We start from the raw sequence: 22,866 nt of genomic DNA, 5'->3' as shown, positions 1-22,866 counted from the left end.
GACCCCATCGTATTCCTTGGAAAAACAAAAAAGAAATCTTGCAACTACAGTGTGCATTTTGATACCTGTAATAATCCAAATTAAATGCTTTCCTTAACCATGGAAGTTGTTTGTATTGTTGCAGTGAGGTGTTTATGTAAAAACCCAAACAAAACAACTACTGCAAACTCTAAAACACTGCTGGCAAGGATACTGCAAAAATGTACAGCATTTATTCACATACAGACAAAAAGGCACAATTCTACTGAATATTTTAACAAAAAAATACAGCTGTCTTCAACTAGGTCTTTATAAATACTTCAAAAAAGGGAGAAAATAAATACAGGATTGGGCCATGTAATATAAAATAGTCATCTCTACATATACTTTTTATTTCTATCTGTTTCTCTTCATGCACCTTTTTCAATTAATTTCAGCTGAATGGACACCAAAGCTAGGCACATAGTGAAAAATCTTCTGTACAAGGTTTTACAAATGTAATGACAATTGTCGCAGATTTCTGAAATTAAGATTTATACACAACACCTATAACCCTTCATTTAGATTTGTGTGAGTTTATAACCTAACAAATGGCATTCCAGGAAACTTTACAGAAGTTCAACTAGCCTACAGTTTGATAAAAACACCAATCATAATCAAAGATCTCTTGGTCAGTCTGCACAAGGAAAGGTAACGCTTAAAAACAAATTCAGCAAATGGTTCTAGCTCAGTAAAATACAGGGGAGGGGTTGTATTGTCACTTTTGTACTTACTTACGACACTTCTGCTGAGCACTAAGCATGGGAGACAAAACTAACCTACAGAGCTGGTCATACTGCAGTCTTCTTACAGCTTTTTGGTTTTGGTTCAGCTTAACTTGAAACATTAGAAAGCTTATTAACCTAAACGCTGGGGAGCAAAACAGGTAAGGCATTAATTCTGCACAACATTAGCATTCATAATAGTGCAAATTAACAAGGTACCTCATTCAAACTGGTGTGAGGTTAAATGTTTACTTAGAATTGAAATTTAGATTATTCCACCTATGGCTTATCAAACATTTCCCTATATGTTCATGAGTTCTTTCTTACAGAAAATAACAGTGCCTGTCTGCAAAAAGTTGCTGTATGTCAAGTAGAACTTGTCTGCGTTTACCTTTTGTCTGCTATTTGATCAAATAAGAACTTTTAACACATCCCGAGTGACTCCATCATTTCAGATTCTTCAGAGCCCTGTTGGACTTTTACCTCTGTAAGTCAGGAGGTTAATCTAACTTCTTGGGACCAGCAATGGTATTTTAAAAGTACACTATCTTACACAAACTTCCCCTTCCTCAACATCATCCCAAAAGGTATCAAAAGGATAAAACTTCTGAGTCTTGTAGTGAATGGCAGGGATGCATTCTGTTGAAATATTTAAGTGATAACTTGCATAGCAAGATAGGGTGTTAATAAGCCTTTTTTTTTTCCTTTTTTTAATTGGATCCTCTGGAAGACTTGGTTAGGGCAGAGTTCTGTATTTTAAAGTGTTCTCTGCTCAAGAGGCAAGGGTCTAACATTAAAAACTAAGTGGATGTGATAATGGCAGGCTAGGAGTAGAAATGGGGGGGGGACATATCATGGGTGTTCTTTATGCCTGGTTTTTTTCTGTAACGCATTGCTGCTTAAAATTTTTCATGAGTACGTACCTGACTTCAGTCTATGCAGAATTCCAGAATTTACAGGCTCCTAAAAATCCACTGTTATATGTGCACTCGGTACAAAACAGTATCTTAATTTTCTGTTAATATTATTGCTCATAGCTTACTAGTTATTGCCATTTGCAATTATTAAAAAAGTACACAATCAGAATATGAGTTCCCTCTTCCATCAAATCTAGTCCAGAACAGAATGAAATATTTTTTTCTTCATTTGACTGTAAAGAGCTAATCACAATTTATTGCCCTCTCCATTTTAGTCTATTTAAAAATATATATTCATATCCATTTTAAAGCAACCCTTTAGTGTCATAAGCCTGGCTTTCCCAATACATACCATTAGTGCATCTGTGGTGGGCTTTGGGAAATCCTACAGACTAGTGCCTTCGAATTTTTTTCTTGAATTGTCGTCATACTCCAGGAGGCAGGTGACTGACTAAGCAGTGATGGGCTATCCCATAGGGTGCAGTAACCCCCAAGCCTGTCCCCTTTCTCAGAAATGAGCCATTTGAGAGCTTCCTCTGTGCTCAGTCTAACTCTTCTCAAGCCGTTGCACTGCAAGGCAGCTGCAGCCCCAATCTGTCCCTTCCTTTTCTCCAGTATAACGTCATGGTCAAATCTGGTCATTGTGTAGATGTATTTACATGTAAACTCTGGGGTTTATGGGGGGTTTTGAGCTGCCATCTGTGCTCAAACTGAATGTAACAGAAAACATTCTGCAAGCAGAGATCTACTACCATCCAAGGAGAGTGCCCATTTGTAATGGGGTTTAGCAGTGCAGTATGGTTGAACAACCATCTTCAATTCAATACACTCTAGTTAAATTAAGAGCTTGTGCTTTTCCAGAAGGCAGGGGAAGGGAGCAAAATTTTATCAGTGCTTTTTAGCTAAAAGGGGTGAATGCAGCCTACTTCCCTCTTCCTACCCTAGCCCCTTCTAAAAGTGTTTTTTGAGTTACTTCAGTGTTCATCGCAAATCCCATTTTAGTAGTGATGTCATTTCTCTGCTTACTCAGGAAAGTTGCAAATAAAGGAAAATCAAACTTCTCGCAGAATTGACTGGGGGGCAGGGGAAAAAAGAAAATACCGCTTTAAGTGCATGTAAACATGTTTATACAGCTCAGGAATAATGGGTTATCAATTTGTCAGTCTGTAGCCATGTCTAAGAACTCTCCCCTCTCACACCAATAAATCATGTGGAGTTGGCTTGTAGGCAGTGACTCTGCTGACCACGGTGCTGTGTTCTTGCATCCAGTCAGGATGCCAGGATGCTTCTCCTAATAATGTCCGTCCTTCTGCTGATAGCGCTGTTTGGGCTGAGCCTCTGCTGCCTGCACTTTTTTTCAGCCACTTCGGTCTCTGAGTCACTCATTTCGGCATCGGGGATGTACCCATCATTCTCGCTGTCAGGCTTTAGCTTCCTTTTTGCCCTGTCCTTCGGTGAAACTCTGCCCATGCCCAGGTAGGGGTAGCTGGAGTTCTGGTGACAGGTCTCCTCTGGGCTCTCACCCTGCTGTTGCCTCTCCCCCTTCTTTGGAATTCGGAATCCACCCCAGTTTTTCACTGGGCTCGTGGGCGTCATAGGCACTTTAACTACTGTCTGGTTAGAGTTTACTTTGACAAGACTCCCGTTGCATTTAGGCACTATATCCCTCCGCGTGCCAGGTGCGGACCTACCACTGGAGTGGTTCACAGACCTTTTATTTTCTGATTGCCTCTGAGAGAGTTCTGTGGGTCTCAGCGGTTTGTGGTTGTGTTTAGAAGTCTTTTCCTTTAACTCTGCCTTGATCACCTCACACTGTGGACGATTGTCTCTTCTTTTTCTGTGGTCTGGTATAACTATGCCATTTTTCGGCTGTGCTGGTACTATCCGTGTTTCTGCAAAGGTCTTGTCAAAATTTAAAAAGCTACCTGGAGCTGCAGCGCCTTCCCTTTGGCTGGGCTGCCTCAGCATGGCTTTGCTGTCATTCCCAGAGCTGTTTCTTACTCTGTCTCTCTTATGTGATTTTTTCAAAGAGTGGGTTAGAGATGTGCCCATTTGTTTCCTGAAGAATGCAGAATGCCATTTCAAATCTTCTATCTTAGGGGCATTAGGGCCCAAAGATGGACTGCTGAACAACACTGTGTTTTCCATTGAGGAGAATGAGGAAGGCACACCTTAAATGTAAACAAATTAAGTTAAAGTCAAGCAATTCCATGTCTGGGTAAATACCACTTTTCAGTGTACCTATTTTATCTCTGTTCCTCATGCCTGACATTCTTCAGCATAAATAGGTATTTGGTTGCCTGTACAGCACCTTTACATCACTATTATGTGGCTATGTTGTAGTTTCATAACATACTGCTGGTGTAGTTTACTTTCCTGTAGCTGTGCTGCACCTGCAGCAAAGATAAATCCTAGCACTGCTACATCCACTAAAGCAGAGACACTTCTGAAAGAAGGGGAAAAAGGCAACCAGCAAGTGGATCTGATTGATTCTGTCTAAAATATAGCTTATTAGTTACCAAATAATATAGATTAAAAACATCAAAGTTACTGCATTATCTTTCTGAGAAAAGAATACTGTCAATGAGATCAGGCAGATAAAAACATTTTAAAACCAGAGTGCTACCTTTTCAAAATTCATTTCTTTAAAACGCCATTATTAGTGCAGTGGCAGTAATAAACCACAGACTTACTAGGTACCATACGGCACCTGAATGTAAGTCACGGTCTCTCTGTCGCAAGGAGTCATTACAGAATCACATCAGAAAGGATGTGAAGCAGCCGTTCAGTGCCCCATGGATAAGAACACAGACTTACCAGTTTCTACAGCAATGTGCCCACCTTTAGAGCTACACAGATTTCTCATTTTTGCTTCCAATCTGTTGCTGCATGGTGGACTACACAGGATTTTAATGAGAATAAACGAGGTCCTGTTTGTCCTTCAAAATCATTCATTAGGCTGTAACCAAACCTTTCAATGCTGGTGCCTGTGGTCTTAGGTGACAAAAATAACACTGAAGCATACCTGAAACTCTTTCTTGTTCCAACTGCTTTGCGTAGATATTAAATATCTGTTCTTGAACTTTGCAAACAGATCTTTTGATTTTTTCCCTTCGGGTCACCATGTAAGTAAGATTACGCACCTAGAAGACATCAAGTTGATGAGTTTTACGAGATGTGTTTCTATTATGTTATAGATCTACGTTTTGAATTAATTCAGTTTAAGGACTACACACCATTTAAATAAGTTAGTAGTGTCTTTAAATTTAAACCTTCTTTAACATGCTTCTTAAAAAAGAGTCTTAAATACTATTTAACTGACATCATTTAATCAGATTCAGTAGGCCCCACAGCAGAGAAGTAACTTTATGAACAACTGAATCATATACATACACACAGGAAACTTGGACAAATGCTGGGAATGCTTAAATATACTCAGTATTAAATGGCCTAGCACCATTAGCTTCTTATTCTTAAGACATAACAGAAAATTATACTTAGTTAATAGTACGAAAATGTGGAGAACTACTCAACAGTAGCAGTCTTTTTGATGACCCTGCCATTGCAGTGTGATCAATCAAAATGAAGGCAGGCCAGTCTATTCATGCCATAAAACAATGGAGGTAGCAGGGACTGGAAACGGTAATGAACTCATTATTTGGACTATCTCAGGTTGTTTTAGAAGAAAACTACTTTTCTGCCATTAAAATATGACTGTCCAATCTAGACAACTGTTTAAGTTCACAACCACAGCTCTCCTAGAGCTTCAAAGTTGTCTCCTCCCCAGATGAGGGAATCGCTGAGAGGTAGATGTGGGTGTTTCCAAAGCTGCTCTCAGTTCAGTGTAGCTGCATCCAGTGTGATGCTCTGTGGATTACAGCCTTGTAGGCCCATCTCTCTATTGTTAAGGAGACATGCAACAAGTGTGACTGTTGTTGCTAAGGTCCTGCTCTATTTAAGGCTGCCAGTCCCGGGACAGACAGTACTTTAAGTAACTGTCATTACTCTGTGGATTTGAATCAGAAAGGATTAGTCTGGCCCAGTACCATTCCTGATACAGTCCAGGGCCTTTTGTTCTTTGCCTTGTCTGATCCGAGCAGCACAACAGATGGATCATGCCAACAGAATTACCTGTTAATCATTAAGTGAACTGAATGACGTGACTTCAAAATCTGTTTCTAGATAGATGACACTGTCACGAATGTCATTCATAATCAAGTCTACCCAACTTTATCTTGAAAAGGAGAAAAAAAACCCTAGGCCCCATATTTTATTTATTTTTTATCTGAGTTATCTTGGATGTATGATCAGTGGGAACAACACAGGAGTAAAATATTAAAAATATTACTAGAGTGATGTATCCTGTTTTGACATCACACTTAAAAATGGAAAGTATGCATACAGAATAATTTAAAATCCAGAGAACATAGTGACAAACTCAACTTATTTAGCTGATCAGAGAGAAGATTAAAAGAAACCCTGAGCACACTGAGAAGAAACAAAAGACACTAGGTAAGAGCTGTCTCACCCAGCTACAGAAAGGTCACTGGCTGGAAGCTGAAACTAGAAAAAAAACTTCAAAAGAAAAACTGCAGCAATTAATTAGAAAAATAATTAGCCACCAAGATCCTTTACAAAGGATGTAGTAGATGCATGAGCACCTGCTGTCCTGAATGAAAGGCTACACACTATTCTGGAAGAGAGGCTCTAGTTCACCCACATGTTATTGAGGGTGACAACCTCCTGGGCCAGGTTCCATATGTGGTCTACCCTAGCCTTATGCTGTATATACGTGAAAAACTAAAATACCTTCAGTACTCTTTCTGGCTCTAGCATATCTTAAACTCTTTACTAGTTAACCCCCGCCCCCCAAAAAAAAAAACCAAAAAGGAAGGAATTCAGGTTGTTACAGGATCAAATATACTTAAGATGAAAACACCAAACTGATCCTATTAAACTGTTCTTTAAACATTCAAAACCTAATTAAGCGGAATCATGTTCCTCCCAAACCTACTACACAGATAGTCCAATGAAATGTCATCCCACTGTGCTGGGTCAGTGAAGAACAGATCTGCTCCAAATCCAGGTATGTTTCATCATCTTCTCCTCCTTGTGCACCAGATGAAAGCAGCAAAGCAAGCCCTTAAAGGCTAAAAAAGCTCCATCTGGGAGTTGCGGTACAGTCCACAGCCATCAATCAGTAAAAAAGCATGAGCGGAAATACAACAAAATCCAGTTGTAAGGAGAGTGGATGCTACAAGCCCAGACCTGCTGTCCCAGGGAAGCAACCCTCTATTTGAAAAGGGTAATTGGTGTAACCACTGTGCTCTGTACAAATGTAGTGTTAACAGTCTTTTCTGACAATACAACTTTGAGTTAAGACACAGCAGGGAGTGCCTGCATGCAAGGGCAAGAACTGAGTGGGTAGTTTGGAAACTCAGCTAACGAAGGCCAGCACACTTCTCACAAGCACAGGCAGTCCAGTAGCTTACCCGCTCGAGATCCTGCCGGAGGTGCGTGAAGAGCTGCAATCTTCTGAATAGAACATCCTGCTCCCGTTTAGCCAGATTGTCCTCTTCATCCTTCTTTGGGGTAATCAAAGGTTTATTGAAGTTGGCTTTTCTCTTCAGCTTCCAGTACTGGTAAAGGAATCCCACTGGCTCCTCAGGCAGCCGCAGCACTTTAGCCACTTCCAAGGAGTCAACAAATGTATAGAACTCATCCTCCAGCTGCTGGAGCTTTTGCTTGCGGAGGCTGACTCTGTGGGCCTCCTCCTGGTTTTGATTCATGCTGTGGAAAGGGTCGATGTGGGCAGGAAGAGAGCCGTCCTGAATCCCGTTCCCGTTCTCCTGGCCTGGGATTTCACTGAAAGTCTCGTCATCTGCTTTCTTGGTAGAGCTGTGCTTGGGACAGTACGACTTAAATTTCACCTCATCGTTCTCCGCCAGTATGGTCTTCATCTCTAAGCCACGGTCAAATGCACAGGTGACATGAAAGGCCGTTCTGCAGTTCTTCACTGAACACTACAGAAATTAAATTAAAATTAATCAAATATAAATTAAAGAAGCCACACTGCCTAAAATTATTGGAGCAGCCAGGACTGCTTTGGAAGAACAACCCTGTCATCACACTCAGCTTCTAAGCTGCATGTAGTTTCTTGCTCTCTTTTAATTAGGTTTATGATTTAGTGCTTTCAGGCCAGGCAACGATCAAGTGTCCCAGTGGGACAGGAGTGGTTAACCCCTCCCTAGCCCACTCACACAATTCAATAACCAGCAAATCCACAAGAGAACCATTCTTGCCATCACTGGAGCCGCTCACTTGAGGCAGTGTTACACAAAGGAAAACGTTTCCCCTTTGACTGTGCCAGCATGAGAAAGAGGGAAAAACATCTCCATGACTCCAGGCCAGCCTGATACTTTTAATTAAGTCTTTCCTAGCACCTGGACCCATGCTACCCAAAAGGCCTCAACTGAGAGGATTTTTTTAATTCCTGTTATCCCAAATTTGTAATGCCAAATATTAAATCACTGTCAATCACTGCTTCACTGACTGCCGCCTTTCACTTCACCTCCAGGATGAGGAGAACAGGAAATTCAATTGTTTGCCACTTTTCTCCCCTCCCAGTGAACCCAGCCATCATGGAGTGATGGGCATGAGTTCAGCTGATTTAGCACTTCATTTCAATTATATGCAACCTTCTCTTGCAAAATGCTGTCACAGCTATTGCCAGACACAAACTGAAAGGTTTAAACATATGTATATACATGCACACATACATATGTATTTGTATCAACTCACACCTCTGCCTCCAGTGAAAAGAATTTGAAGTGGAAAGGAACATTAGATTTATTAACTAGGAGGAAACAAAACTATGCTTAACCCAAGTCATCTAACCTGAAAGAGAAATGCATTGCACTAGGGATGTTTATACATTATTTTAAAAAGAAGCCAAGTATCTTTCTCCTCTGGGTTTTCCTGCTCAGCAGCCAGATGGCAAATAAAGGTACACCAGGGTTTAAACTGCACAATTTTTGAATGAACACTCCTTAATAAAATCAATATATAAAAGGAATGAAAAAATACCAAAGCATCCTTTGCCCTTTTGTCTCTTACTAGCAAACAGGGCAAAAGCAGCCCAACAGGAACACCCAACAGTACAGAAAAGTACTTTAGCCGTGGTTTCCAAGTTGCTGTAGTTTAGAATAATGAGCTCTTAGTGTGGCTAATGTTTTACTGGGAGAAGAGGGGAAAGCCTGTCTCATTGGAAGGAGATCTGCTGAACTTGGGAGAATGTGCAGTCTCATTTTCCCAGCTTATTGCAGTTGCTCTCTGCCCAGCCTGACGCATGCTTCCAGCTGCAGGCTTTTCTAATTGTTGTGCACATCTCATATCATCTCTGGAGGGTCTCTCTCTCAGTTCATCCAGTTAATGCTACTTCCTTTCTATTGCAGTGGCTTTGTATCATGTGCTTCTCTGCAGTATAAAATTTCACAGCACAGACCTGAATATTTCTCACTGCTAGTCTTAATGATATAAAGATTTACACAACTCCTATAAAATGTCAGGCAAAGCTGTATTTTTTTTTGTCTTTCTCCCATAGTTTCAAATACAGAACTGTCTGAAGTGGCAGCCATCGTGCCTGCACATCATCCTGTGTCATCACTAGAAGGGGAGAGGTGGTATCAGAAGAAATGTGGAAGGACACCCCTCCCTCCCCTGCACACTAACATACACAAATACTCCAAGTGTTCAACTTAAACTACTCTAAGTTACCCCTCTGAACAGGGCTGGAGAATGGACAAAACAGTTTCTCTTACCTACCTAACAGCGGCCAAGAGGCAGAGGACAGCTCTATATGGAGGTATTAGGATTGCAAATTTATATGCTGTGAACAGATTTATTTTTGCTACTTAACAGTTACTATACATTCCTTAAATGGAAATGGACTGATAGATTTCACTCGAACTATTACTGCATTGCTGGTTTACAACTTTTTCTGGCAACCTCATCAAATGAGTCAATGCAGAGGAAGAAAGGAAATGGATAAAACCTAATTTTTAAGAAGTACAGGACTTCAGCAATTCTCGTGTCTTACTGCCGGTCTTACCATCGTGGATCCTGTAATATCAGGCTAGCCACAAAATAGCACTCTACTTCTTCAGACTCCTTATGAGACAATAGCATCTTCCTGTCTGTCTCAGGGAGTTTTCTGAGGTCATTTTGCTGAAGTATTTCAAGCACTTTGAAGGTGAAGATACTAAGCTACATTTTACTGTCTCTTTCTATACAATCACAACATTGTGTAGATTGCCCCAAGGGCATCACCCATTCTTACTCTTTCTCAGGATTTGTTCTCGAGTAAGATGGATCAAACTTCTGTCTTGTGTCTCATGAAACAAAGTATCTCCTCTTTCAAAACTCTGGAGCTTGGTAACGTGTTTTTTCAATCTCTCTACATTGAAAAATTTTTCTCAAAATTCTTATTTAATATTTGAGTGATCTCCACTGTGAAGGATCTGCAAGTGCTTTACAGCTAACAACCCAATATAAACATGCATGTGAAACCACACTGCCCACTCTGAAATGCTCTGGTGCAGACTGATTCAGTTATTTAACAGTAACAATTCACAGGCTGCAAGCGACAAAGGCTGAAGCCATATCCAATTAGAACTGCAGAAAGAATTTCAGAAGTATGCAATGAAACAATCTGGCACTGGCCCAGGAATGTGAGTTGTTGGTATGCCACACAAATGCATTTATAGTGCTGGGTTTATAGTTTATTTATTGCAAACGGAAATCATTCTTTCTGGAACTATGAAGACTAGACTTTTCTTTATTCTGCCCAGTCTTGCTGTTTCAGGCAGTCACCACCCCTGAGCTCCAGTGAGTGTCAGGAGTCGGAATGATAAGGTGGCACTGCTTCTATAGCAATGGGACCTGGGAAACTCACACCCAGGAGGGTGTAAGAAACACCAAGAGCTCCAGAATCTACGCAAAACCAATGGAAGAAATGGAGCTCATTTCCTCAAGCTTGTGGCTTGTTTGAATCTCAGGCAGGCCAGTCGAATCACCTGTTTCTTTCCTACTGCTCAACAAGTTTACTATTAAATGAACAGATATTCTCCTCAGCAACTTAAAAGCTGGACCAACAATAAAATAGTTACAGAAAAAATAGTTATGGCCAAAGCAGTTCAATGTTAAGCAGTATCTAAAATTAGCAATTCAAAGCTACAACTAACTTAATCATCAAAATGAAGGTGTTCAATTCCACTGACTTCAGTGAGAAAGTAAGAGCACACTAACCTTCAAAAGCACTTTGTGTGCAATTAAGTCCATAGTAACAAACAGGAAGTTTACTGCAGATGTACATTTTATGTGTCTACTTAGAAGTGACAAAAAAAACCACAGAGACACTTGTGCTACTAACTTACCTGTATAGAAGCTCCAACTTTTTCATTGCAAAGGCTGCATATCAGTGCCCATCTACTGCTGGGAATGTGAGAAACCTTTGTAATGGGCTCCATTTTTTCTGGGCTTCCGATACTCACCTAAGATAAAAAAGGTTAAAAATTGCAGAGTGATTATTACACCGTTAACTGAAAAGGGAATCAGTTTTACCAAAGAAATCAAATTCATTGCGTGCCTGTACAAAATTAGCATGTTCCAAGTTTCTCAGTTTTTAAGGAACTAAAAAACATCAGTTCCTCACTGCATGAACAAAACAGTTTCAAGGTGAAGCCACTAATTTAAAATTATCATACAGGATGAATATTTTGATGATGAGAATGTGCAGGAATTGTCACTGTCACATCCAAACCTTCCTGACTCACCTTTAATGTTCCATTTACAAAATAAACTGGTACGTTTTGTGCTTGTTAAATGAGCTTTTCCAGCAGCAAAGACCTAATTTTTGGAGGCCTAATTTTAGTTGACAAAGGTAACATAACTACTTTCTTTATAGATGATGCAGCATCCTGCCAGACTTTACATCAAACTGAAAATCTTTTATTCTGTCTTCTTAAGTGTCATATATATATATATATATATATATATGCTAGACTCATTGTAGCAACACACACTAGGCTGAATAACATTCTGAACAGATTTTCTCTCCCTCAGAATCACTGCAGCCCTGAGCTCGCAGAGGGTCAGCACCTACCTCTGGAATCCACAGAGCACAGCTAACGTGGACCCACTTGGTGCCGCTCCGGGTTGGCTTCATGGCACCGCCCTTCTTGGGACAGAGCAAACACTTGGGCCGAACACCAAGCGCACAGGTCCTGCACAGCCAGCTGCCTTCTGGCACCTTCAGGATCCCATAACATGCCTGTATTCCCATTTACAGAAAAGGGGAAGAAAACAAAGGAAACAACATGGATTTCTGTAACATTTTAGCTGTTTACATGTAGCCTCTTGCAACTCTCAAAATGTTCTTGATGGAATTTCTGAAACTATAGAAACGTTAGCTTGTTGAGGATCTCAGAGCACCTTTATATACTTAGCCAATGACGTTACCCATTCATTCCCCAAAATTATATCTCAGTGAAAGGAGCTGAAGCCATGATCAGCTGTTATGCAAAAAAACCCGGCCTACTTCAACTGGGAAAACAAAGAACATGTTCACCAGCCCCAAAAGCAAGGGGAATCCCGACAGACAACCCTGACAGCAGTGCGCTAGGATGAAGTTCAGTGTCACAAAGTCTACAAGTAACAGGAACTGGACTGTATCTAATTCAGAAGGCAAAAACCACAAATCACAGAATCATTTCAGTTGGAAGAGACCTTCAGGATCATCAAGTCCAACCATAACCCAATTCTAGCATTAAACCATGTCCCTAAGAACTTGGTCTAAATGCCTTTTAAACCCCTCCAGGGATGGTGACTCCTCCACTGCCATGAGCAGCCTGTTCCAATGTCTGACAACCTTTTACGTGAAGAATTTTTTCCTAAATACAAGAGCTCTGCTGTGCAATATTCTTATGTTATTCCAAAGCACTGGGTTTTACTTCTTCTTCAAAGAGAAAAGTACAGAACAGCAACTGATTAAGATCACTTTTTTCCAGAATACTGCATCTTTCTGGAGACCTCTGTCCAAATTACTGTCAATGTTAACCCTCTTAAGTTTCAGCTCTTATGTGACCAGCAACTAAGGATTAGAGAACTGCTACAGGTCTAGTAATGTCAACTTTGAGTATCTTGCAGGATATCCACTTGTACCTTACAGCTGTCATAGACATATTTCTTTACCATTAGTACAAACACATTTAAGTAACACATGCAAGAAAATGCTATTCTTCCTTATTGGGCAACATGGCTTTCCAAACACTGAATGACAAAAGCAAACTTCTTAAAGTGGAAAGGAAGGACAGGCTGATAAGAAGGCACTTTACACAGCAAGAAGCAGCCACGGAAATAAACGCGCTAAAATTGTGTCTGTTCTTCCATGCTAAGATGACTTCTTAACTGCCACAAAAAGGTGCCACATAATAGTGGTTCGTTAGCTTGGCTCAACTCAGGAGGTTCTCCATTAAAATGACTATGATAAATCCTACCAGTGTCCCCACTCATTGCCTGAAAGTTCTTTTTCCCCCTCCCTGCTGAGCCTAAGTTGCTGATACTAAAGGTGTGTTAATATAACAAGTGTACAGGGAGGAACAGAATATACCAAGAGAAGTGTCTAGGTGAGAATGTACAACACCACATGTGTATGTTACGGGGAGGCTATTTCTCACCTAGTAACTTCCTTCATACATACACAATACCACTTTTAACTCGCTTAGCAGAACATTTGTAGAATTACATTTAACAATTCTCTTTCTCAATTATATAATTTCTTAATTCATCCCACCACTCAATGGTGAACTCCGCAACAACTTAATGGATCAACATCTGTCACTGGAAAAAATCAAGCCTGTAATCTTTAATGGTTTGGAAAAGTTTGTCATCACCCCTGCACTCCCCCCGACTCTGCCCTGGCCACCATACCTGGTGCACGCAAATATTGCATTTGTCACAAAACACCATTTCATTGCCATCTTCTCCATCTGGAGACTGACAGACGTCACAGACAACATCTTCATCATACTCAATCCCAAGTCCTTCTTCCGTCTCGATAGCGTGATTCATGTTATCATAGCATCGTTGTTCAAATTCCTCAATGACTCTTTCCATTGTGTACTCATCCAGCTCAGGCATCCCTGGCAAATAGTTGAAGGAAATAGTCACAACCACTGTCACATGCAACTCCAGCTTCTTTTTTTAGCAGCTGAGTAGATATAGCTGGCCTGGACATTAACACATTTAATTCCTAGACAGCTGTTCCTATTCCAGCATAAACTAGAAAAACTGTGAAAAAAAAAAGTCAACTAAGTCTTATAACTGCATTAAACTAACAGAAGCAGAGTATCCAAACCAATGTTTCAAAAGCCTAAGAAAAACTTTCATAAACTTATTTTGGTTTCCTGGTCTTGTTCTCGTTTTTCCTTTTGAAAACAGCACTGTCTATGGATTTTGCTTTGATTTTACAACCCAGACGTTGACTCTTTTGGTGAAAGATTTGAGTGTGTTTTGAACCAGAAGTGATGGAGGCAGAGGTGGGGAACCAATGACAAAAACTGCTTTGTAGCAAACTTGCAGTGTCTAGAAAGAGTTGTGCTTTTACAAGATCCAGCCCAACAGACTGCAATCTCAACCGAGGTCTCCATCAGACCCTGCTACACTAATAAATTAGTTTGTTTTAAAAAGTCAAAGCCACAGTTGTAATAAATGCAACATCAACCGCAGGACAAAAAACAAATGCAACAGCTAATCTGGGATTTGGTCTTTTCAAACAGCATCCATCAGAAAATTTTTCATGACACCACAGCTACAGACTGATTACATTACAGTATTTTATAATTCAAAATTCAAATTAAATTACTATTAGAGATGTGAAAACAATATCTATCTATCATAGAAGCAGCAAGAGAAATATCAAAAGAAAGGACAGTGCTTCCCCCTCTGGCTTCCATCTCTCACTTGGTGCAACAATGAGCTGGCTGTAGTGCTTCCAAGTTGGTACTACACTAACCTTCGGTACAAAATCATGCCACACACACAAAACAAAGAAAGCTACATTACTGCAAACCATCATTTTTCTCTTGCAAAATCAGTTTAGCACAATAATTTCCATATACTTAAATCAGTACAATGAAGTGGAAGCTTAGGATATCCTGCTTTTGGTCCGATTCCCAATACTTAACATTTCCTGTGACATACAGAAGATGGCAACAAGTGTTTTAACAACATAATCCTCCCTGTGGCTCTCTGTGAATATCTCTGTGAATAACTGAGCCACCAACTCCACAAAACAACAACCAAAGAAATGTCTCTAGCTCACCCAAATCAGAAGACAATCACTCTCCAAAAGTACTTCCAGCTTCCCTTACTGACAGGTAAATCCTTGCAAAAGAGATCAACGCATCTCTTGCTACCCAAACTGAGCAGCTGACAGGTAGCAAAGAGGGAACACACAAAATCCTGCTGGTCAAGGAGCAAATTATGCCCAGCAGCCCCGAACACTGCACCAGCAAAGCAGATGATGGCAGGTTTTAGACCAGTTTGAAACTAAATTCTAACCTCACAATTGCTATCACTTTACAAAAAGCCCTTCAGAGATAAGTCATTGACTGTGCATTTATAAGGGTTAAAAAAAAGAATCAAGTGGCTGCAGCTTCAGTTAAAATGTTTACATTCATTCTTTTATAGACAGAATATACATTTTCAGTACCTGAAGCACTCCGACAGGTACTCAATACACAGGGAGTTCACAGATGCAGGGACACCATAAAGCAAGCGCTATAACTGGAGACCAGGATATAGTTCACTTTTCAAATGCCCATTAATATTTGTAGAGTGCAGTATCTGACAGAGCACACGGGCATGTTTCAAGACCCATAATGTACTGCCTCGTACTGACAGGAGCATTTATTTCCCTCTGTGTACAGCAAAACCAAGTGGATAAAGATTCAGAGCAAGCAAACTACAAGAAACTGCACCAAAACACAACACCGAGGATCAGATCTGTCAAATTCTAGCTGTTCAGCGGTTCATGTGCAATGTACACTTTTGAAGGTCATGTTGGTGTAGCAGAATGGCTACCACAGGCCTTCAAGCACAGGTACGAATCTGCACGATGAAGAGCTCCTCTTATGCACTCTATCACTAATGCTACTCACACCCCCAGTGTAACACTGTGGTAGCCCTCCTCTGGTTTTGGCAAAAAACAGAGCGGATTATCTATGTTGGATGACTATCAATTACAAATCATAAAAAGTATTTTAACTTTTTATTTGAAGAAATCTAAGGGGGCTTGCTGCTGCTGTTTTCCTGAAGATAACTGGCAAGGTAACCTACACTCTTGAATCATGTACTATTTTCAAAATGTCTAAGCCCACCACTAAACCTGAGCAGGCCTGTCTCGAGATCTGGAAAAAAGGCTTGGGTAAGAGACCAGCTCAGGGCTGCATCATCAGTTTCTTTCATAGGTAGGAGAATTTATTTTTTTTAAAAGAGTTATAAATTGTCAGTTTGTGATTTAGAGGTCTTGAACCATGCCATGTATGGGCTACAGCTAGGTAAAACCCGTATGACTAACCATAACCCAAAGCAGGGAACTGCCACAATGCTAAAACAAAAATCAGTATTCACTAACATGTCCAAACCTCTTCCATCTGACACAGCATCTATCCCCTTATCTATGTGGTAAAAGTTCTGTGCTGATCTACATCATCTTCAATTCCAGTTAAATCCTTTCCTGAAGCTCACACCTCACCGAAAGAATGCTTCTGTTCTTTCCCTGTGCCCCTGCCCCTTCCCACACACAAGCCATCCTACAGAAAAGGGAACAGTTGTTCCTCTTGTGGCAGCATCTTTTCCTGCTTCAAAACTGGAGCACATGGTCACAGTAAAGTTTGGGAGGCTCCTCAAATAAATCACAGCAGGAATTCCTTAGTGTCTCATTCCCTGTGCAATTCAGCTGGTGTAGGTTCTCCAGACCTCCCAAGACTCTGCCCCTTCTTCACACTGAACACCGCTAGCTAAAAAGATGATACGGATACATGACACAGAGAAAAACAAACAAATAAATAATTAAATAAAGGGACTAACTGGAAAAATTACCTGGATAGTCTATCTGATATTTTCTTCAAGGACCGTGATGGCAAAAGGGGAACTTTGTGAGAATTCCCTTGTGAAATGGAAAGCAGCAGAGAAAAAGAACCCCATGTGGCCAGATTTTGACCTGGTCTAAGCAGATGCAACTCAGCAGTTATGAAAGCACGTGTCTTAGGACTCAGTCACATCAGGCCTGGTTTCCCATGACTATCCCAACTCCTATGATTATTAGCTCTCCATATCACTACCATCTCTTCCCACTGCTGCCCTCCCTAAAACTATTCTTAAGATTGCTAACTTTTTTTAAAAAAAGCAACAAAACCACAAGCACTCATTGCTCACCCATTTCTTTGAATTCTTCATTGGCAAGTTGCAACCATGCTACATCCACATCATTGAGATCATAGCGACACACGCTGTCTGCTAAGGTTCGGATGTCAACATAGCCCAGCTCTGGAGGTTCCGAACCGGATGACACAATGTACTTCCTGGGACGCATAAACGTGACAGCTTTCGTCTCAGACACAACCCTAAAACAAACAGACAAGCAGACATCAGGTATGCAGGGTTGCTGAGAGGCTTATTTCTACAGAATTCAAAATGCTTCCTTCTAAGTGACTAACAACCATCAGCAATAATCTAAGCAATCATCTTGCACCACTGAGATGGGAACAGAAAACAATACAGTGCACTTCCATAACAGATTGGCAGCATTATAAGAAATAAATTGGAGCTGTCTAGAAACCAAATTAATTACCAGAATTCTAAATGAAATGAAAATGTCAGAGGATAGAACTGTCGTTACTCTTACCTGAAATCCACACTTGTTTAAAGCTAGAGCAGGAACACTTTATTTATGTAGTGATGGCTGCTGTCCACACAGATGTTTAAATCTGTTTTAAGACTTGTTTTTAAAAATCCATCAGTTTAACTACAATACCAAGATCAAGAAAATTCAAGGAAAAAAAATAGTATTTGCTGCTCCATTTGAAGTTTTCTTTCTTACAGTAGAAAGTGTGTGTCTGTGCGCACGTGCAAGTGTGTCTACAGCACTGCCATCTTCGTGAAATTCCAAACACCTTTCCAGAGAGACTCCGTAATCTGCACTGGCTTCATGTTCACTTACCCAAGCAGATCCAAGCTCTTGGCATCCTGGGTCTGCATTTCCTCTTTCACAATCACTAAGGTCATGCTGGACCAAGTGCAAATATTAATCAGCTGGTGCTGAAACTACCTCCTCTCAGGTTTTATGCTCCAGTTGGCCAAGAACCAACCATGAGAGCGTATTTTAGCTGCAAGCCAACTGAAATTTTGTTCAGCCACAGGCATTGGCCCAGAAAACAGTAAAGTACCTTCAGCACATAACTTGTTCCAGGTCAGATGCCTGTGATGCCACAACTTTGCAAAGCTGCCCAATTCACAAAGGACAGCAGTTATTCTATCAGCAAGCTGATGACTTGCCTCTAAACAGCAAGATAATTCTGTCAGTTCACCTGCAGCACAGCTGAGGACACTGCGCCTTCTCTTAGTTAACTGCACACTCTGAAATTCAGTCAGTCTGGATGAAACCCACTTCACAAGGTAATGCTGGTACCACCAGGAGTGACAGGCCACAATGCCAAATCACTGCCTCCTGCAGCACCAGCTAGTGATTCTTTTTGTGCTCTTGTGCTACAAGGGAGGAGATGGCACCGCTGCATGTAGGCACAACTATCTGCTGGGAACAGCCTAAGCTCCACAACAAGCAGGGCAACCCCTACTCTATTTTGCATCCTCCTGAGGTCCAACATGTTAACTCCTCCTCCCATCAGAAGACCCTGATCTGCTGCTGCTGTATCTGCACACACAGATCTCAGTATCCTCTACCAATTTCAGTCTCCTGCCCCTCATCTACAACAATCTGCGACATGATGGGGGAGGGCCAAATGCTGAATTTGGGGCTTTCTGAGGTGCAGAAGAGGACTGTGGAAGAATAAGAACCTGAATGCCCTTGCTGGCTAACTACACTCCCCAAACTGTTCCTGGTCATACTGCACAGTATTAAAATATTACAGACTACTACATCTCACAGAGAATTTATTTTAAACTGGGCACTGGTCTCTGAATCTTCTGTACTGTAAATTCTTCCCTGAGTACCACTCCATGTGGAAATCACAGCCTCTGGAGCAGCACTCTGCACATGCTGTCTAAATACCACTATAGTGCACAGAATAAATAAGCACAAATAGTTTGGCTTCAAAACATCTTCATCTCTTCATTTTTTGTGATAAAAAGAAGAAAAGAACCAACACTTACTACATAACAAAAAAAACCAAAACAACAACCTCAACTGAGTTATCAATCTGACAACAAACACTGAACCACCACACAGATTCACTCCTTTCCCCACCCCTCTGGACCTACTCTTGCTGCCCTGACTAGTTGCTGCAAGGCAAAAACCTTTTATTCTCTATTATGTACCTTATTATCATCAGCTATATGTACTGTATTTTCCTTCTGTTCTACACCAGCTACTGTATGACTACTGACAATTCAATTTACAATAACATCTCCCTCCCCTCTCAAATCGAGGCACAGATCAGTTCCAGCACTCCAGCACCACCATAGCAGGGCTCTCCGAGTGTTTAGTGAGGGAGCAAACAACATAACAATCAGGGAACAGAGGGTGACTCTGACGAGCAGGTGTTCACCAGTACGACCATACAACAACTCAGCCCAGCAACTAAAAAAGAGTGGTACCTCCTGTGCTGACACCTACACCTGTGGATGCCTTCTTTCTCTTTCTCCTTTAACAGCTTAAATTTGGAGCAACATCTCTGTTGCACACTGGCAAAGAAAAGCTCTCCCCTAAGCAAGTACCGGGACCTGATATAGCCACTAAACCACCTTCCTGAAACACATGGGGGTGGGGAACCCCTGGAAGGTCTCCCTCTGGTGAAGTCCACAGGTCTCCTGGCCATCCCGCAGCCTTGCGAGATGCTTAAAAGAGAAAGCAGTGAGGAGACTATGTGAATACACACGAACAATGTGTATTTATGCAGGGACTGCATGAGACCAGTGTGCATAAGGCTTCAAGCCTGCAGGAAAATGGTATTTTCCTGTCTTCCAAACTGCACAGCAGAGGGGAAAATGCTGAGTTCTCCAGGTTCAGTCCTTCAGGAGAAGGAAGGAAAGGGTTTACCTGATGTGTGTACAGATCTAGTGGGGCTGTGCAGCTGTCTGCAGGCTGCTGCACAGAACACAAAAAGCCCTAACAAACACTCCTGTAGTCCCCCTACTGCAAGGTTAAAGCTGGCAGATGCAAATCTAACAGAAGAAGTGTAGTGCCACCCAGAATTTTTTGCTCTGTATCAGCAATTGGACTGTTCTGGCCCCACCAGCACTGGTGAGTCACTTGGCAATGTGTTATGGGCCAGCGTGGACTTACTTAAAGAAATCTAATATGATTAAACAGCAATAATCCTTGTTTTTATCACTTTCTCCAACTCCAATCCCAACTAAGCATCAAATAGATAGATGGGCTGCAGCATGTTCCTGCCCTTACAACTGTGTTGTTTAATTTGAAACAGAAAGTAATATCTAAGTGTCCCAAACAAGGTAAGGAAAATAAGGGTTTCTTGGATAAGAGCTACAAAATCTCACATTAGTGTATTTAATGACACGCACATCTGGATGGTTCTTAAAATAGCTGAAATGTTGCAAAACAAAAAATTTCCTAAGATAGTAAATGAAACAACAAAAAAATAATGTGAAACCAAAATAAATACTGTGTTTTCTCTGCCCCTTAAATCCAGCTCGTCTAGCTGTTCCTTGAAAGGAACCGATGGCTTGGAACTAAGCACAAGAAGCATCAGACAAGGGCTCTCCCAGCAATGCTGAGTGAGGTCAAGTCTGGGCTTAAAAAGGGAAGCTATTTTTTAAGGCTCTGTCACCATACTCCATCCTAATGTCATGCCAAAAATGATTCTCTAACATTCATATTTCAACACACAGGCAGAACAGGCCTGACTCTTGACCTCTCCAACCATTCAAAAAGCTGACACAGATTGCTCTTTGTCTCCAAGAACTGAGCCCTTTCTAGCTAGACACTGGAATAAAGCTCAACAAGCCAAGGCAATGTAGACATAAGCTGCCAGCATAAAGGTACGTGTATTTGTGTACATTCCTCCACACTATACCTGGCTACTGGTTCTGGGATGGTCCCTGGGCTAACTGGCACCTGAACTCCCTTTTCCCACTCCTGCCTCCAGGGGTCTGCCAGCACATAGTATTCATCAGGGTTCAGCTGGAAGGAGTCATGTAACTTCATGGCAGTGATCAGGTCCGTTCTGAACACCTGCAAAGAGAGTGACCAAGAGAGAAAAATAGAGACACTGACATTTGATATTTACACTCTATGATTCACAGCTTCAGGGTAACCATGGAGCACAGTGCGTAACAACATCACTGTATCAACAGTGAACTAACCCAGCCCACTGCAGGACAGAAGTTTAGCTTCATCGCAGGGAAAGGGGTGGCAGAAGGTGCAAATACTGATAAAATGACTTCCAGCTAACTCCACTACAAGCCCTGATGCTCCCCTGCACCGGAGACATGATGCTGAAAGGTACTACCACTTTTACCTCCACCTTTGCTCCAACAATTTCGGTTGGTGTTTCTTCTGTTTTGTTTTGGTTTTTAATTATTGGAGCTCTGACTAATCCAAAGACATTCCAGAAATTCCCTGTGGTAGAAATCAAGGCGTGACTCTGCAATGACCAGCTGCAAGAGGAAATTCTAAGGCGATGATTCTTTGTGCAAGTACTTAAAATAATAACCCAAAAGATCAAATAAACTAAGACCCAAACTGGAATTCTGGTGGCAGCTCCATGTTCAGCACAAGTGCTTGTTATTCAGACATCTACAAACACCTCTGAATCATAACTCGAATTTCACTTTGCCTTTGCAAAGGTATCCACCTCTATAAAGAGCAGATGTGTGGCAGCTTTTGGGTTAGCAGCATTAGATAAGCGGTGGTGCTGCCTTCAACAAGCCACAGAATGAAATAAAAGGGGATTCAATCTGGTAGCAGGCATGCTATAGTACTGCTGCGGCAGCTTCAGCCTGGTTTGCCACTGCCTGTCAGCACCACAGAAAGCAAAGGGTGCTATCATAGGCATCAAACTACAAGCCTGCACTTGTCTACATGTCTCCCAGCTCTCCTCACCCCACTCTTCCTGTAAGGCAAGGCTGCTGCAGACTACAGTGACTGCACTCAGCACTCCCCACCTCCACAACCCCAAATTTTAACTACTAAATGCCACATTCAAAGGAAACTATTAAAAAGCAACCAGGTGACAAAAAAGGAAGCACCACCAGCACAAGAAGAAAGTAGGTAACATTTTAACAAAAGTTCCCTACAGACCTCTCAGTTTGTGGTGGACAGAGTCTGCATCCATGCAGCCCCACATCACACAGTGCCAAAGGAAAAGACATTATCGTGGTAGTGCTCCTAATGCGACAAAGTGACACCATCCTCCAGTCTCCTACCCAGCCCCAAACCAATGCTCACACTGTCTGTTTTACGTTAGCCAACTGTTGCATATGGCTGAGAAAGAACCAAATCTATACAGAGGACAAATTAGGCAGGTCTCCTCAGGATAGCCATTTCTGTCATATGCTATTCACACATCTGAAATCTTAACAGATTCCCTACAATTCTTAGGAAGGGAAAGAGTGAAGGTGATGGTTATTTGTACTTCTGAGAATATTTCTAAGTGTGATTTGCCTTATCACACCGCACATCTTCAAACCTCTTGAAACCCCACCTCCCTCCCAACACACACATACTATCCCACTTCTGTCTCAGTATGTTTCTGTTTCCGTTGTGGTTTTGTCATAAAAAAAGCATAAAATCCTGACATTTTTCTTAACACTTGTCTTGACATGTTCAGAAAAACTGCCAGCCTTAAAAAATAAAGAATAATATTACCATATGAAGGAAAGGGTGAATGCAGGTAATGAAATACAAAAAATGTTTTACGCAATCCAATTACAAGTCCTGTGAGGCT

General features: G+C 41.3%; 1 protein-coding gene across 11 annotated transcripts in view; it reads right to left on the bottom strand.

Annotated features, from left to right (window-relative positions):
- Positions 1–190: 190 nt before the first annotated feature.
- Positions 191–22,866, bottom strand: part of JADE1 (jade family PHD finger 1) — a 46,117-nt gene continuing 23,441 nt past the window's right edge. For 7 of the 11 annotated variants that reach the window (XM_080343515.1, XM_080343517.1, XM_080343512.1 and 4 more), the window contains 8 exons: positions 20,995–21,152; positions 17,159–17,346; positions 13,649–13,860; positions 11,823–11,990; positions 11,095–11,211; positions 7,153–7,683; positions 4,686–4,803; positions 191–3,831 (listed from right to left, as the gene is read on the bottom strand). In XM_080343515.1, the coding sequence (XP_080199641.1) occupies positions 2,930–3,831; positions 4,686–4,803; positions 7,153–7,683; positions 11,095–11,211; positions 11,823–11,990; positions 13,649–13,860; positions 17,159–17,346; positions 20,995–21,152 (2,394 nt within the window). In that variant the 3' untranslated portion in view covers positions 191–2,929. The remainder of the gene's footprint in view (positions 3,832–4,685; positions 4,804–7,152; positions 7,684–11,094; positions 11,212–11,822; positions 11,991–13,648; positions 13,861–17,158; positions 17,347–20,994; positions 21,153–22,866) is intronic. The other 4 variants (XM_080343521.1, XM_080343520.1, XM_080343513.1 and 1 more) reach the window with 1 other exon arrangement.

The sequence above is a fragment of the Nesoenas mayeri genome (genome assembly GCF_963082525.1).
Source record: "Nesoenas mayeri genome assembly, chromosome: 4".
NCBI classification, from domain to species: Eukaryota; Metazoa; Chordata; class Aves; order Columbiformes; family Columbidae; genus Nesoenas; species Nesoenas mayeri.
Note: the sequence above shows the minus strand (reverse complement) of the source record. Positions and strands in the feature narration are given on the sequence as shown.